Source organism: Oryctolagus cuniculus, chromosome 16 (assembly GCF_964237555.1).
Source record: "Oryctolagus cuniculus chromosome 16, mOryCun1.1, whole genome shotgun sequence".
Classification (NCBI taxonomy): domain Eukaryota; kingdom Metazoa; phylum Chordata; class Mammalia; order Lagomorpha; family Leporidae; genus Oryctolagus; species Oryctolagus cuniculus.
The window spans coordinates 45,374,704-45,391,240 of NC_091447.1; the positions used below are offsets into that span (position 1 = coordinate 45,374,704).

The 16,537-nt window shown below is 43.9% G+C and overlaps 1 protein-coding gene across 2 annotated transcripts; it reads right to left on the bottom strand.

Moving 5' to 3' along the window:
- Positions 1–2,104: 2,104 nt before the first annotated feature.
- On the bottom strand, positions 2,105–10,479 carry STEAP1 (STEAP family member 1). Of its 2 annotated transcripts, XM_051852757.2 has the most exons (5): positions 10,349–10,479; positions 7,733–7,847; positions 5,205–5,717; positions 4,454–4,618; positions 2,105–2,454 (listed from the first exon to the last, which is right to left on the bottom strand). In XM_051852757.2, exons 2-5 carry the CDS (start codon positions 7,814–7,816, stop codon positions 2,197–2,199), a joined length of 1,020 nt encoding a protein of 339 aa, XP_051708717.1. In that variant the 5' UTR covers positions 7,817–7,847; positions 10,349–10,479; the 3' UTR covers positions 2,105–2,196.
- Between the last annotated feature and the right edge of the window lie 6,058 nt (positions 10,480–16,537).

Below are 16,537 nucleotides of genomic sequence, written 5' to 3' on the forward strand. Positions count from 1 at the left end.
AATAACTTTTATTTCTATAAAGGGAACAAATTTCATGTATTTCATATATACAGTTTATGAAATACATAATACTTCTCACCTTACCTCTTAGTTAAAAAAAATTTTACAATGACACACTTTCAATTTTCTTTATAATCAAAGCTTAACCCTTCATTAAAGAATTAAACAAGTGGAAAAACCACTGTTCCTCAAGAGTATAGATAAGAGCGATAAGCAATAATCAGATCTCAAAATGTCAATTTCATTTATATACTTTTGTACTCTGTGTATTGGTTACCACAAAAATTTTTTTTTTTTTTTGACAGGCAGAGTGGACAGTGAGAGAGAGAGAGAGACAGAGAGAAAGGTCTTCCTTTTGCTGTTGGTTCACCCTCCAATGGCCTCTGCGGCTGGTGCATTGCGCTGATCCGAAGGCAGGAGCCAGGTGCTTCTCCTGGTCTCCCATGCGGGTGCAGGGCCCAAGCACCTGGGCCATCCTCCACTGCACTCCCTGGCCACAGCAGAGAGCTGGCCTGGAAGAGGGGCAACCAGGCACAAACGTTTTATTCTGCCTATAAAAATACTATACAAGCATTATCAAAAATTTAGAAAAATTGCAGTTATTTAGTTTTTATCAATCTATGACTATAAACTGGATATAGATGTTTTGTGTCTTCCTCCTAAAGCCTTGCAAATTCCTTTTCTGCTATCACTGGGAATTTCCAAAGAGGTCTATTCCACGTTTCAGAAGAGGCCTGACGTTGCTTGTTACCTGACTCAGCAACAGTGCTCCAGTCACCAAGCCAGGACTCAGATGTTGTCCTTGAGAGCTTGCTTGAGGTGCACTTTGTTGGAACTCATTTCCAAGCTCCAGCATCACTGCTGCCTTGGTACCAGGAAGGCCAGCACTTGATGTCTCCTGCTAGTCCGGAAGGTGCTGGCACTTTCCCTTGCAGGTAACGGCGCAGGCACTCGACTGCTGCATCTCAGAGGCGGATGAGGATGCATGTGTGTCCTGCTTAATTGACTCATCCCATATTAAGTCAACTTTTGAATCTGGTTTGCAACTCTAAAACCCTAGATTCCTGTTTCTTATGGTGAATCATGTCTCTCGTCTCCAACTGTGCTGCTCCCAACTCCTTTCTTCACTGTCTGCAAGCATGTCTCTGTCTGAACTCCAGTAGCACACAAACTTAGAACTCAGGAGGTTCCTCAGCCCCCATGTAATGATGAATAATTACCCTTGTAATAGAACAAAAAAGTAGAAACAGTCTCCACTTAGTGAACGTATGAATTTGTTTTCCTAATTTGGGTCAGTAGCATTGACTCTACTGTCTTTAATCATAAGTAGCCTCTCTGTACAAAAGATAAGGCCTGTGATGATTCTTGCTAATTTTAGAAACCTCTGAATATACAACAGATTGAGTTACCAAGTCATGGACAGCTGAAGTACAGTTTGCCTCTTCAATAACTGGTTCCTGGTATGCTTTCACCAATGTACTGAAATAAGTTCAACTAAGTTGTATATATTCAAGTGGGAATTACTGAATTTCCTTTTTATCCTGGATAGCTTCAGTTTTGTCTGGATGTGCATGTGTGTGTGTGTGTGTGTGTGTATACACAGGTCTCCCATGTGGGTGATAGGAATCCAGTTACTTGAGCCATTATTACCAGGAAGATGGAGACAGGCGCTAGAGGTGGGTATTGAACTTGGGCACTCATACACGGAACATGGGCACTGCATCTGGCATCTAAACCACTCATCTCCTGTGTGCTTTTTGAGACAGGTTTTCCATGAATAAAATCTGGCTGCATGAGAATAAAAGTTCTCAAAAAACCACAAACACTGGACATACTAGTATCATAGATTCAGATAAACATGGTTCATGATACCTGTGCAATGGGAAGCAAGGACTGGTATAATAAGGTCTTTTATTATTTGTAATGCTTGGCAGTCTGGCAAAGCAGATGTGATTGTTCTGTTGTGTTTAGCTTCATCAAACATAGAGAATATGCTGAAGATTTGTATTTTAAAAGACATTTTTGCTTAGAATCAAATCTGCAAGGAATTTTATATATATATATATATTTCAAACTTACTCTCCCATAAACAGAGATACATTAATATCCTCAAGTGATCATTTTATTAACAAATACAACTTTGAAATGTTTATGATGAAATATACCAATATGGAAAAAACTGTGTAAACAGTAATTCTACAGCTGAGAAGACATCTCAGTTTTGTTAATTTTGGTGACATCTTCCCAACCATGTCTGATCTTCAGGATCCTGTTCCTCAAGCATGGCAGAAGCAGTACGGCTTTAGACATCAGCACAACAATGGGAAGGAAAACAGCGAGCATAAATGTCGGGGGCGTGTACCACACAAATTGTTTGATATCTACCCATTTATTCCAGGCAAAAACCAGTGCATGTATTGTGCCCAGTAGAAGAGAAACGATTCCTAGCTTGCTCTGCAAAAGAAAAACAAAAGTATACTGGTGAAAACCGGTTCAATACGAGTTTATACTATCCTACGTCATCAGAGGCTTGGAAATCCTTTCATTCATGTTTGATTGTTTTCCCACTGAGTTTCTCAACAACGCTCAGTCACGTGTTGCCATTCTCTACATTTTCTCCATCACCACCTTCCTTGGATATTGCTCTTGCCTCCTGGCTGTCTAAGTTGAGAAAATTCACTACCATCCTTTTAGTCTCAGGTGACCAATGAGTCTGTCTTCTGTTTTCCTAGCACTTTGTTCATTTCTCTAGGACACTTACGGTACTTTGTCTCTTGTGCATCTGCCTGAATTCTATTAGGAGACATTGAGGATCAGGGACCGTGTCTGACCACAGCATCCTTGCAGAATCAACACAACGATTTGCACTTGTTAGCTGCTCAGTCAATATTTGTGCTTTAATTGAAGATTGCTGCAAAAGTCAATTTGATCTCAGTGATCTTTATTAATGTGAAGGCAACTAATGTAATTCACTCTGTTTTTGGTGAATGAATATCAAAGGGAATTAATTTGGCCTATGATTAAAAAACTCAAACGTTCCGATAGAATGGAAAAATACTGATGATTATTTTAATACTTTAACAAAAAAATATGAAGAAAAATTTCAGCCTGCTTTGGCGCTGAACTTGCTTACAAATAGTTATTCACCTATGTAATCTTATGGCATTCTGACAACAGCTCCACTAGATGACTTCTGACCTCTACTCACTGTACTGGAAATGATTATTAGCCTGCCAGAATGAATCTAACTCACAATTATTCAGGCGTACTCTCAAGCCTCAATGAATACCATCAAATAGCTCAGTTCATATTTCGGGATAAGCACCTCTAAGGTAAATCATAGCAGAACCAGCTCTTGGATTCTAAAAGTTTCAGGGTTAGTAATTGAAAAATACATGTTCCTGGTTGAAAATAAGTTGAATAAATGTGTTCTATATATGTCTCATGGACAAGGTGTTGCACATTGAGTGAAATGGAATCAGTTGCTATGATGCAGTGGTTGAATTACCAATCGAAGCTGAAGAGTGGTGTTCAGATATGTGTGATGGGGGAGTAATGTAGGAAGAAAGCTACTTATTGGAGGAACAGAGCACTCCTACAGGCTGAACCTGCAAATGAGAAAATACTGTGTTGGAGAATGCGGTACACTATCTGAGCTGCACTGCACTAGTTCTGATGGAGCCACACTTCCCAGCTTAATCAGGTGCCCTTATGTCTGCTGAAGTGAACCTGTGGACACGCAGAAAGAACAGTGAGGGACGTCTGACTTAACGGAAATTTCCAAAGAAGTCCACCTATAAAGGCCAAAATCCTGTAATTGAAAAATCTTGGCAGTGCTGATAACGGAATTAAATTTAGTCCTCTGAGCCTTGTCAGACATGGGTCTCTTTCTGCATCTTGGCACACTGCTCTGATGAAGTGTAATCTACCACTAAGAGATAAACTTCAGTAAGTCGGTGATAGTTTTTGAATTTCAAGAATATTTAGAAACTCCTGAGGAAGCTACATGAAATTTAACTTGGAAAAGCACCTTCTAAAATGAAATACCTGAATAGCTCAGTAGATAACACTCTGCATTTCAAGCACAGATTTTAAAGTCAGAAGACAGGTAACATAATATTCTTATTTATGGAGAACTGATAGACCATGGATATTAGATTCCTAAAATATCATATTTGTAGTTATTTGGTTGCCTGCAAGTTGTGTAACAAATTTCAACTATTAGAGTACTTTTCTTTGAGTATTGCCTTTTATTTATGTCTAGAAACACTATTCCTATTTAGAAATAACAGGGAAAATGATGAGAGAGGATATTATTAATTAGAACAATTGTGGGATCTTTGCTATTGGAAAATCTCTTGTGTTTTGTTGGGTGAGTCAGGGCACTTGATATTATAAGCACAAACAAGATTTATCTCTTGGGGAGAGCAGAGTTATTTTACATGTCATTTACCTGAATATAGTGAAATTCTCTCCAGGTCAAAGAGTCACTCACAGATGGAATAGATGTCACCGCTAAAAGAGCCAGGATTGCAAGTCCCACAATTCCCAGGGACACATAAATCTCCATTCTCCAAACATCATGCTCAATCCAGGCATCCTCTTTGTTTTGCTTGACCTATCAGGGAGTAAAAGAGGAAAAATGGAACGTAAACAATACTCACTTCCCACATGTGTCTCCTTCTGCACTTCCTGTCTACAAGGGAGGCCCTGAAAACAAAGAGGGCTCCATAATTGATGACTTTTTCTTTTTTCCTGGATTCTTCTAACAGAAGTTTTACACGGCAGCTATTAATATCTTTTCTGGAATACAACATGTATCTCATCTGTTTTATTACCTTATAATAAAATCATAATATGCATGCACACATGGTAAGTAAGACGACAAGGACAATTAGCATTAAAAAGTAAGCTTGGAGAGTGGTAGAGGATTAGAGGCATCCCTATCTATGAACAAATATTTATATTTTTCAATGTTGTTAACATTGTGCTTTATTTTCAGGTTAAAACACATTCTTCAATGTAAAAGTGTCTAGCCAAGACCCAGTGAAGTTATCATGGAAAATATTTTTAAATGCTTAATACTTTCTCAACACATGGTTTCAACAGAGGTTTGGGGCATTGGTATCACAATGAGAAAAGATTAATGTGTTAGACGACCCCGACTTGTTAGTTTGGTAGTACTGTCAACATCGTCATCCTACCTGCTCGTATGCCCATTTTAGCAACTTGTATCTGTAGGAGCGTCTCATTGGATAGGATAAACTATAAATCGCATGCAGGACAGCCAAAAAGAAACTGAGGAGCCCAAGCTGTTTTCTTGCTAACATCCACCTATCCAGCCAGGGTGGGAACTTCTTATACTTGGTTCCATTATGAAGCTGTACCACTGCTGCTATCACACCCGGCAAATAAACCAGTGCCAAGAGGGTGATGGAAACCACTGGCAGCACTTTGTTGATGACCAGGATTGGAATTTTATAAAAATATTGTTGGTGGGAAGTGACTAACGGGTGAATTATTTCCCTCAGAAGCGTGTAGAGAAACGTCAGGGACGAGGCGACAGCGGCTATTTTAATTGGCAAGCGCCATTTTGGAAAGAGCTCCTGTGTGTGCTGCAGTTCTGGGGGGCAATCGAATTCATCAGCGTGCGCTGTTTGGTGCATGGGCACAAGCACGGGTGTTTTCAGCATGCTGGTCTCTCCTGTGTCCTTGCTCTACAAAGGAAAGAAAGTGCACATCTTAACACTCAACAAAACAAAGTACTTCTCTTCATTACCTATTGCTCACTCATTGTGTTTCTCAGGGGGAAGGGCATTCAGAACCCTGCCTGCAGAGCCGGGCTTGCTGGGGACAGTGCAGCCAACGTGGCACTGAGCGAAGGTGTACCTAGGGTCACTGGAGTTCTCCATGAAAAGAAACAAATGCTTCAGACACCTCTGCTAAAGCTTAGACACTTGAAGACATAAACTAATGCAGCTGGAAAGCCAAAATTGAAGAAGTTTTTTTTTTTTTTTTTCTAAATGTAGTAATAGGGCTGGTGTTGTGGCAGAATGGGTTAAACTGCTCTCAACATCTGCATCCCATATAGGTGTGGGTTCAAGTCTCGGCTTCTCCATTTCCCATCTAGCTCCCTGCTAATGTGCCTGGGAATGCAGAAGACGGCCCAAGTACTTGGGCCCCTGCACCCATGTGGGAGACCTGGAAAAAGCTCCTGGCTCCTGGCTTTGGCCTGGCCCAGCCCCGGCTGTTGGCATTTGGGGAGTGAACAGTGAATGGAAGATTCTCTATCTCTCTGTAACTCTTTCAAATAAATAAAATGAAATTTTAAAAAATGTAATCTTTGGTAAAAACAATAAATGTGTAAACTATGAGTTTATTTTTATTGATTACTGGACAAGTGTCTGCAAAGCAATGAAGAGTAGATTCTTCACTCATACAAAGGATCAGAAATAATATAATCATTATTACTATTACATAAAAATATGTAATTTATCTCACATACTCTTGAAATTTGATTTTTATTTCTAAAATAACATCTGTGTAAGTACTGATAGTCATACATATTAGGTTAAAAAAAGGCTCTATAAGTAGTTAAATCCCACAGAAATGATTATTTCCTGAGAACGTTACACTTTATCCAGGTGCATTTCTAGACAGTCAACAATTCAAAAGAAGACTGCATTGAATAATGTGTCATTTCCATCACTGACCGAAATACCAAAACACTATGAATAAGGTTCCTTCTCACTCAATATGTGGATCTAGAACATTGTAATACCCAAAATCATGTTAATGATTATCTTGTTCATCTAATTTTATGCAGAGTAATTTTAACTCATACAGTTCTCTATAATTTCTAGTGTTAAAAATGACAGCTCTTGGTATGTGAACTTCACTTTGAGTAATAAATCACTGTTATAGCCAATGCTTTTTCCAACTGCTCCATTTAGAGGGAGTTGAGCGTGAAACAGCTTCTGTCAGTTCTAGATGTTAAAACAAAAAGTATAACCAACTGAGATCAACTTTATGGTTAAGAGCAGATTATGAAACAGCAAGCAAGACACTTAAAAAATGAAAATGATTTTATTTTATGCATGCTGTTATTTTTATAGAGTCTTAATACATTTCTTATTTTGCCTAATAATCAAGAGGAAAACATATAATTTCTGTTAAAACTGCAGATGAGATAATTTAGAAAGGTAAGAGTTTGAAACAAAAATTCCTGCCACGTTTTCAATGCAGTAATGCAGTAAGAAGCCTTTAATTCTGTGGTTGGCTAAACGCTAGATAACAGATTCTCCAAGAGTGAATGTATTTGGTTACAGTAATATCTTGGTGTGCTGCCATAGCACCTCTGAGAAAAATGTTTGCTTACAAAATCTCTGCTATATAGACACTGTTTTTTTTTTTTTTTCCAACTTAAAACCACAGACGGTTGGAATTAGAAGAACCATGCAGATGGCCCGTACAACACTTTCACTTTGTAAATAAATCACGACCCAGGATTTCCAGTGACTTCTTCAGTCAGTTGGTTTAGTTGCTGACAATCAAGGTACTATTCCTCTCACATATACCACACTGCCTGTCATCTCTCACAGTGTTAGTGACAGGAATCCAAATACAGATTTCACCAGTGGAGTAGGGTGAAAAAATCACTATTGCAACACTGGGAGATAAAGAATGACATATGAGCTACATTTACATATTTTAATTATAGTTATTGTTTTACCAAATAATCATCTTCTTCTAGATTTCTCCTAGGTTTCATTTTCCAAAGTTCTTCTTGGTTTCTCATATCTTTTCTGGTCTCCATTAATTCTACAAAACAGTATGGCTTAAGCCACCTATAAAAATAAAAATAATAATCTTCAAATTTCTTCTATTGATGTTAATGTTTGATGGGACAATATGAAAAAATGTACTTGAAGAACTACAGTAAATAAAGTACAACTAAAACTCAGAGAGTGACTGATTGACCCATTTACAATGTGCAAGAGTTTCCTGCCAGTGCCCTTACTTCAATAGTAACCACTCTGCTTTGTCCCATTACCTACACCACGAAGGACCCGGGTGTCTCGGTGAACTACCACGGGTGGGATGTCGGTGAGCTACCACGGGTGGGATGTCGGTGAGCTACCACGGGTGGGATGTCGGTGAGCTACCAAGGGTGGGATGTGCCTTTTATTTCAGGAAGGGTTAGCTCTAGGTTCTCACACAGGGGAAAACCAACTCCCTCAAAGGTAAACAGAACTGAGAACACTTTTTTTTGAGTAACAATGTTATCAATGGAGGCAGCAATAGCAGATTAGGAAGTCGTCAGATGTTTAACAGACTGTTGACAATGGAATCAGAACTAATAATCACTGATGGATTTTGTGGGGAAATGTGGCCTGGGTTTCAGACAACGAGCAGAATAGATACTGTTAGCAATGAACCCAAGGTGGCATAAAGGTCAGGAAGGTGCTGTTTGTAGAGCGTGGTTTCACTCTTGGTGGGGCACAGCTGGTCCAAGTCTACTGAGGGTGTGGAGTGTGCTCACTGACAGGCCCGCTCTCTGGGTCCACCTCCTGGGAAATAACTGTCAGCTTTCTGCTGGCTGAAGAAATATTTCCCCTAAGGTCTTCACAGATCTTCAGCCAGGCTTGGTGGACCAACTTTTAGGGAAGGGAAACACAGAATGTCACAATATTATTTGTTGTTTTACTAGTTCTAAAATGATTTTCACAGGAATACATCTTGAATCTGTTCTTTATGAAATTCAGTGAGAAAAAAAGATCAGACACACAATTTGATTGACAGAAGATATTCAGAGTATTTCTGAATTTCAGGTCACCTGTAATACTTCATTAAGAGGAAAGCTCTTTCAGGGACAGTTAAAAATACTTAAAAACAAAGTAGGGGTGCTGTGAGGCCACCAGCCGTTTCTCTGTGCGGTAACTGTGGAGGAAGACGTCATTATTTGAACAGAAGAAAGTCAACAAACAGAAGCAAGAACAAGACATGGGCAAGACACAGAGTAGCCCTGTGACTATGCAGAGGGGAGGCCAGGCCTGGCTTTCCCCGCCAGAGCCCACGCCTTCCCTGAGCGGGGGAAGTCAGAGCTGCACTGTTCACCAAGGGCCTTGGAAGAATCGCCAGGAATCAAGCACTGACCAACTCAACGTCTCTCTCTCTGAGACACGGCACTCCACACCGTCCGGTGACTTAGCTGAACTCCAAGCTGAGCTGGGGCGGGGTGAGGAACGGGAGTATCATCTCCTGACATCAAGCACGAGAAGGCGTGTAGTGTGTTTGGGGGCAGTTTCAACCCTAAGAGTGCCAGGACCGTAAAGTCTGTGGACACGGCCGCGTCTGTGCAACACGAGCTCATCAACTCCGGGGACAACCGTGGCAGGCAGGGAGCACACAAGACGGCCCGGACCCTGACGCCCAGGAGAGCAGGCGGGCGTTTCCAGCAGGCCAGAGGTCTGGCTGTGGACGGGAGGGAAGCAGAGGCCGGGGCATTCATGAGCCCGGGCGTTGCCAGTCCTGCGTAAAGTCAGCGCGCAAAACCAGGCCGGCCAGAGAGGCAGAGGACACACACAGCACCCACGGTGTCCAGCAGACATCAGCACACACACCCCACAGCAAGCTCTTCCCAAGGGCAAAGACCCCAGGAAGGGAACGGGCCGGGGGCTCAGACCACCCCGGAATCCGACCCGGGGTCTCCTAACTCGGCTCCCCGGGGAGAGGCGGCCGCTTCTGTGGACTGCTCCGGGCGGCTGGGCTGGCTTTCCTGCTACATGTCGACACGCCTCCGCAGACCCCTGTTCGCGGAAGAAACCTTTCCCTGGCTGGCACACACCGCGGGCATTAGGGCCGTTCCCAGCGCACACTCGCTTCATTGTGCCCGTGCGCTCCAAAGCACCGCTCCCTCCCCGAGCTCAGCTTCCACGCCTCGGAGCGCTCTCTCCCTACAAGCCGGGAGTCAGAGGGACTACTCCGGAGGCACCCGAGCCCCTCCCAGACCCTGGAAGGGCAGCAGAAAAACCTCCGGATTGGAGACCCCAGACCCAGCCGCACGGCTGCACGCACCAGTCATTCCCCCACGGCGCGTGCAAACGCGGGCGCCCTGGCCAGGCTGGAAAACTGGCCCTCGGAACCCGCACTCCGCCAAACGTAACCAACATCCATCACCGCCCCCAGGCTCTCGCCTCGTGCGCGTGCCCGGCCCCCCGCCCCGCGCCCGCGCCGCGCCCCGGGGGCCGAGGGAGCCGCCGCCCCGCCCGCCCCGCAGCGTCCCCCGGGGGCCCCGGCGACGCAGGGAGCGCGCCCCCGCCGGGCAGGCGCGGCCCCAGGGACTCACCCGCTCCTGCGTGGGACTGCACGGTAAGACGCGGCCGCAGCGGCGCTGCCCGGGCGCCGAGTCCCCGGGGCGCCGAGCCCGCTCGCCGGCCGGGCAGACCCCGCCTCCGCCGCCTCCGCCGCCGCCGCCCCGCGCGCCCGGCGCCCCCTGCCGGCCGCGTCCGGGCCGCCTCCCAGCGCCCAGCCGGAGCGGAGCGGCCCGTTCCGCACGCGGGCTCCCGTCCCTCTCGCAAGTGGCCGGGGTTTGCAGCGAGGGATTCGGAGAGCGTCTGAGAGCCCCCGCCTTTCTGCCGGCCTCAGGTCCTGGGGGTCCCTAACGCGCGGGGGCTGTCAGGACTCAGGACTCGGAGCTCCGCGCTGGAGCCGGCCCCGGGCAGTGGCTGCGACCCCACGGCCGCACCTAAGGGGTTGTCCTGCAGCTCTGCAGAACGGACCTGAGTTGGAGAAAGCAAAGGAAAACAAGCGCCCAGCCGCGTTCCCGGGCTGTCCTGGACTCATCGCCGAGACCGTCCGTGTTTCGTTAGAAACCGCATTTTTTTTTTTTTTTTGGTACTCATGGGCTTTCCCTTTGAAGATTAAATGACTGTGGCCCGACACCTTGTGGTGGAAATAGAATCCTACACGTTTTGGTAAAACTAGAAAAAAACTAAGTTTTACAGAAAAAAAACTGCGTGTGTAGCACAGGCTACACAATTAACACAAATTGTTAAGGGCGCCTAAAGCGTTGTTGGGTGTTTTAATTGACCCTGGTTTTAAATGGTTAGACAAAGCTGTGTGCTTTCATTCTGCTAGATTTGGTAGAACAAATGTCATTTTTTCATACGCAGATCACAAGGCGATTATTATATTTATATATAGGTAATATTACAAGTTCCACTTACAGCTGCTTTTCTTCTTCTAACTCAAACTTTTAAAATCAAGTCCCAGATAATTTTGTTTCATGGTTAGACTGCAAGAATTTTTATTTTTGCATTTCTTTTTTTAAAGACTTATTTGAAAGGCAGAATTATTTTTTATATATATATATATAGAGAGAGAGAGATTGATTCTATCTGTGGTTCTCTCCCTAAATGGGTGCAATGGAGGGGCCTGGGCCAGGCTGAGGTCAGAAGCCTGGAACTCATCCAAGTTTGTCCCCTGGGTGCTAGGGGCCGCCTTCCACTGCCTTCCCAGGCCCATTAGCATGGAGCTGGATGGGCAGTGGAGCAGCTGGGACTTAAACTGGTGCTTAATTGGCATACCAGTATCGCAGGTGGTGGCTTAACCCTCTGTACCACAACATCGGCCCCTATTTCTGCATTTCTTATAAATGTTTCAATGCTGAATATTTTAGTTTAGTGAATATTGTATGCTCCAAAGTAAAATGATTGAAAATGTCAGGCAGTTTACTAGTTTGCAGATATTATGAAAGCAACACAGTATACTAACAAGTTTCTATTGAGTTGTCAGGAGTTAATATCCCAGCTCAAGTAGCTACAATTTTTTCATTTTTTTGCATACAAACGACCTGTGATTTGAGTGTGAAAAGAAGGAAAATACGGTTTTTGAGAAATATGGTGCAAAGTGGCTGAGATGCTCTGAGTCAGCCTCCTGAACACTAATATTTCAGAGCCCATATGGCTTGTCGAAAACAGTGCTACGCTCTTGTAAATATTGAAAAGCAGATTGTGCATTTTGGGATGACTCATAAGAACGAGAGGATTTTAAAGTGGGAATTCAACTGTGAGTTGCTAACAAATTTGGATCACTCAGAATATTTTGTCACAAACTTAAACTATAGCAAAACAGCTTATTAGCAAAATCAACCTGCAGTGTTATTTCAGGTCAAATACCAAGCTAGTGACTCACATTAACATGTCATGGAGAAAATATAATAAATTAGAATCCATGAGTACTTTAAAGTTTTAAAATTTCATTTATTATTTGAAAGGCACAGTGACAGAGATTGGGAGAGGCAGAGAGAGGAGAAATATTCTATCCACTGCTTCACTCCCCAAATGGCTGCAATGACCAGGGTTGGGCCAGGCTGAAACCAGGAGCCAGGAACTCCATCTGGGTCTCCCACATGGATGGCAGGGGCCCAAGTACTTGGACCATCTTCTGCTGCTTTCCCAGGTGCATCAGCAGGGAGTTGAATTGGAAGTGGAGCAGCCAGAACTCGAACTGGCACTCTGGTATGGGATGGAGATGTTACAGTTGGCAACTTACTCTGCTGCACCACAACACAGGCCCTCATAAGTGTTTTTGCCAGACCAATAAACAACCTGATCTCTTTGTTTATTTTCATTGTATTTGAAAGGCAGAGAGGCAGAGACAGAGAGACAGAGAAATATCTTCTCTGTGCTGATCCGCTCCCCAGATGCTTGCAACAGCTGGGGCTGGGTCAGGTGGTTGCCAGGAACTGGAATTCACTGTGGGTCTCTTACATGAGTGGCAGAGATCCAGGTACTTGAGCCTCCTAGGCTCAAGTCATCAAAGGCTAATGAGCCCTTACTCATTAACAAGAGGCTGGAATGGGGGAGGAGCCAGGCAGAGGAACAGGAGTGGGCTGAGCCAGGCACCCAGATAAGGGATGCAGGGATCCCAAGAGGTGAGTCAAACCCTGTACTACACTCTGCCCCAACAACCTGATCTAATTAATTAATTAATTATAGAATATTTGTTTATTTGAAAGGGAGGGAGAGAGAGAGAAAGAAAGAGAGAGAAGTCTTCTATCCATGTCTTTACTCCCGAAATAGCCGCAATTTCTGGGGCTGGACCAGGCCAAAGCAAGGAGCCTGGAACTCCATGTAGGTCTCCCACATGTGCAGGGACCCGGGTACTTGGACTGTCCAGGAGCTGGGCAGGTCCAAAGCCAGGAGCCAGGAGCTTCTTCCAGGTCTCTCACATGGGTGCAGGGCCCATGGAGTTGGGCCATTTTCTGTTGCTTCCAAAGGTACATTAGCATGGAGCTGGAAGTAGAGTAGCTAGGACTTGAACTGGTGCCCATATGGGATGCTGGCATTGCAGGAGGTGACGTTACCCACGATGCCATGGTGCTGGCCCCGAAAGTGAAGTATTGAGGCTAAAAACACAGATTTCATCACCTTAATCATATTTATTTTAGGCAGTTTCTCCTTTTCCCACATATCTACCTCAAACATTACATGATAGTGAAGTAAACTCTCTTTTTCAAAACACTCTGTCTTGGTTAAATCTTTGTTATAGTCTCATAGCCCATACCCTACCTTTTTTGTATAATACCTTGTATTGCATTATAGCCCTTTTCAGAATCCATATGTATTGGAGATTTTTATATGTATCTCTGTTTATCTTACTGTGAACTCTAAGAGAGCAGAGGCCTTGACCACTTTTATCTTTGTATCTCTTGCAAGTTGGAGATTGCTGGACTAGCCTTGCATCTTGGTAAATTTATAAGGCATATGGATAAGGAACCCATGAATGTCTAGACATCACTTAAATCACTTATCCATCTGCTACAGGTTTTATTGTATGGGGAACATTCTCTTACCCACCTTCCTTAGTGCATATCCTTCTTGTTTTCTGTTCTAGAGAGTATGGGTCTAGGGTTGTCCTTAACATGGAACTACAGGCCTTAGATGTCTGGATCTATAGGGAGCAGAGAACTAAAGAATGTTGGGTAGGAGGTACTAGTCCAATGCGTAGTCCAAGAAGCTTGATCGGTCAGAACCATGCCTACTTCCTGCTAGGTTTGAGCCTCCAGAAGAAAGGATGCAAGAAAGGACATTCTTGTTTATGAAACAATGGCTCTTTCCTAGGGCTATTTTATGTAGCCTTAAATATTACTTAATTTATATTTTACAATATCCCTACTTTATTGTGACTGTCCTCAGGTTATAGGTTAACTGGAGCTTAGGAAGTTTAACTTGACCCAAGTTGTATAGATTTTAGAGGTCAAGTAGCATTTTCAACCAAAGTCTAGTTGACTCCAGGGCTCTCTCTGCTACACTTCACTGCTTCTCGACCACACAGAATGAATCAGTACTTCCTCCGGCTGTGCCAAATCGGGAAGATTCAAGAGGGTAACAGTTAATAGAAAGCATCTTCCCTTCCATTCAACTGTACCTTTGGTGTCAGGCTGTGGGGTAAGCTGCTGTAACAAAGAGGAACTAGACAGAGAGGTTTTGAGAAGTCAGTGTCTCTCTCCTGTAATAGTCCTGCAGAGAGGAGTGAAACATTCCATGTCGACAGGGTCGTTCTGCTCCACAGCGTCACTCAGGCATCTTAGCTCCTTGTGTCTTGTGTCTTGTCACACTTCTGACTCCAGGTGCACTGTTCTTGGCATAATGATCGAGGCTAAGGCACGGGCACATCATAGTCTAGCTCATGAGAAAGGGAATGCGTACAAGTAGCAGGTGAACTATTTCCCTGCAAGAACTGAAGCACAAGTTGTGCAATCAGCATTTAAAGTCTATTACTGTGGAGGAAAGGGTAGCACATTTTGGTTATCAACTAGAAGTAACTGCCATGTTCACACCTCCAACTCTAATTTCTGTTCATGGTGGAGATGAGCTTTCTGCATTCTCCTTCATCTGGTGAAATGCCGTGCTTCAGTCTTTAAACCTTGTGAGAGTTCAGGTGTAAACCTGTTAGTTCACAGCTCACGTTTACACCGGAGGCTGATCACTGGTGCCAGCCCAGCCTCCTGTGTGTTCTGATAGTGGGCATCCTGTGTGGGGGCTACCTTACGTGGTCTTCCTGCTGGCCCTCCAGGTTATGCCTGGACATGGGAGAAACTCAGTGGGAACATGGCTGGGTCCACCATGGGTCTCCTTGGTACCAGAGAATCTGTTTTTCTTTTTAGTTAAAAAAGAGCTAGGCAGGTACCATACTGAAATACCAATACCAGAGGCATTAAGGAGACAAGTATACATATACATATATACATAAAAATAAATATATATATTTATTTATTTTTGACCAACCAATAACCCCTAATGATCTTTTTCTTACTGGATTTATTCTGTTTTAGGTGACATCTTTCCAGTTCCGCGCATTTCTATCTGTCCAGCATCGTTATATTCCCAAGAGTGGAACACTTGCACCCAGCCATCAATCCAGGTATGTTTCAACAGCGTTTCCAGTTTCTCACAGTGCCTTGGGTGTCTAGTCTTCTTGAGGACCTTTTCTTAGCACGGAAGGTATCTAAACCCCAATGCGTGTTATTTCAATCTATTAATAAACATTTAATTGAACTGTATATACACAACATTGTGCTAAATCCTGTATGATAAAGTTCAACTCAAACAGTTGCTTACAAAATTCCAGTAAAGATATTGCAATTTGCAAAGAAAATCCATAATGAAAATATTTGTCGACAAGAAGAAGGTGGCAGAGCTGACGTTTTTCTTATTTCAAGTTTAATTGCTTTATCAAGTTCATTTGCAAGTAAGTTTTTTGGAAGCCATCCCAAAGATTATTTGAAATGTGGATTTATATCGGGCATAACTAATAACAACTCCCATCTTGTGGTACTGAGATATTATCTAATACTAGTATATATATTTATATGGGTATGTGTGGGGAGCAACTTGGACTAGACTGTTACTGGAGTTAAGACTTATTCTATGCATCTGCTCTCCCACAATATGGCGCTGAGAAGGGAGTAACAACTTCTACGCAGCTGCCTCTTGCCAACTTGAGTGATGACCTGCAGGAGCTGATCCTGCTCCTGATTGGAGGAGAGCAGCGTGCTCGGCGTGTGGGTAGCAGAGTTGGGATTGGCGGAAGAGGACTGTAAAGGAGGAGAGAGACAGCATGCACCAGGAACATCTAAGGGGAACATCTAAGAGGAACACCTGTGCAGCCCCCGAGAGAGCCGGCCAGCGGTGTGCCGCTCCCCCCCGGAAGTGGGGAAAGTGGCAGGGGGAACCGCCCTTCCACGGAGGTGAAAGGGACAGTAGCCAACCCGGGAAGAACCAGCAGCAAACCCGGGGAGGGCCGAGCAGACAAAAGAGCAGCACAGGGTCCTGTGTCGTTCCTCCACGAAGAGGGGGAACGACAGGTATGGATATCTTTCTAAGTATATTGGGATGCATGCTTGGATAAGGTATGTGATCAAAAATTGGAGAGACCTTTTGTTGTAGGGAGAAGGGAGTGTGGAAAGATTCAGTAGGACACCTCTTTCTCTGCACTTCCCTTACCTGGTACTCAGTCTTCCATGGGAGAT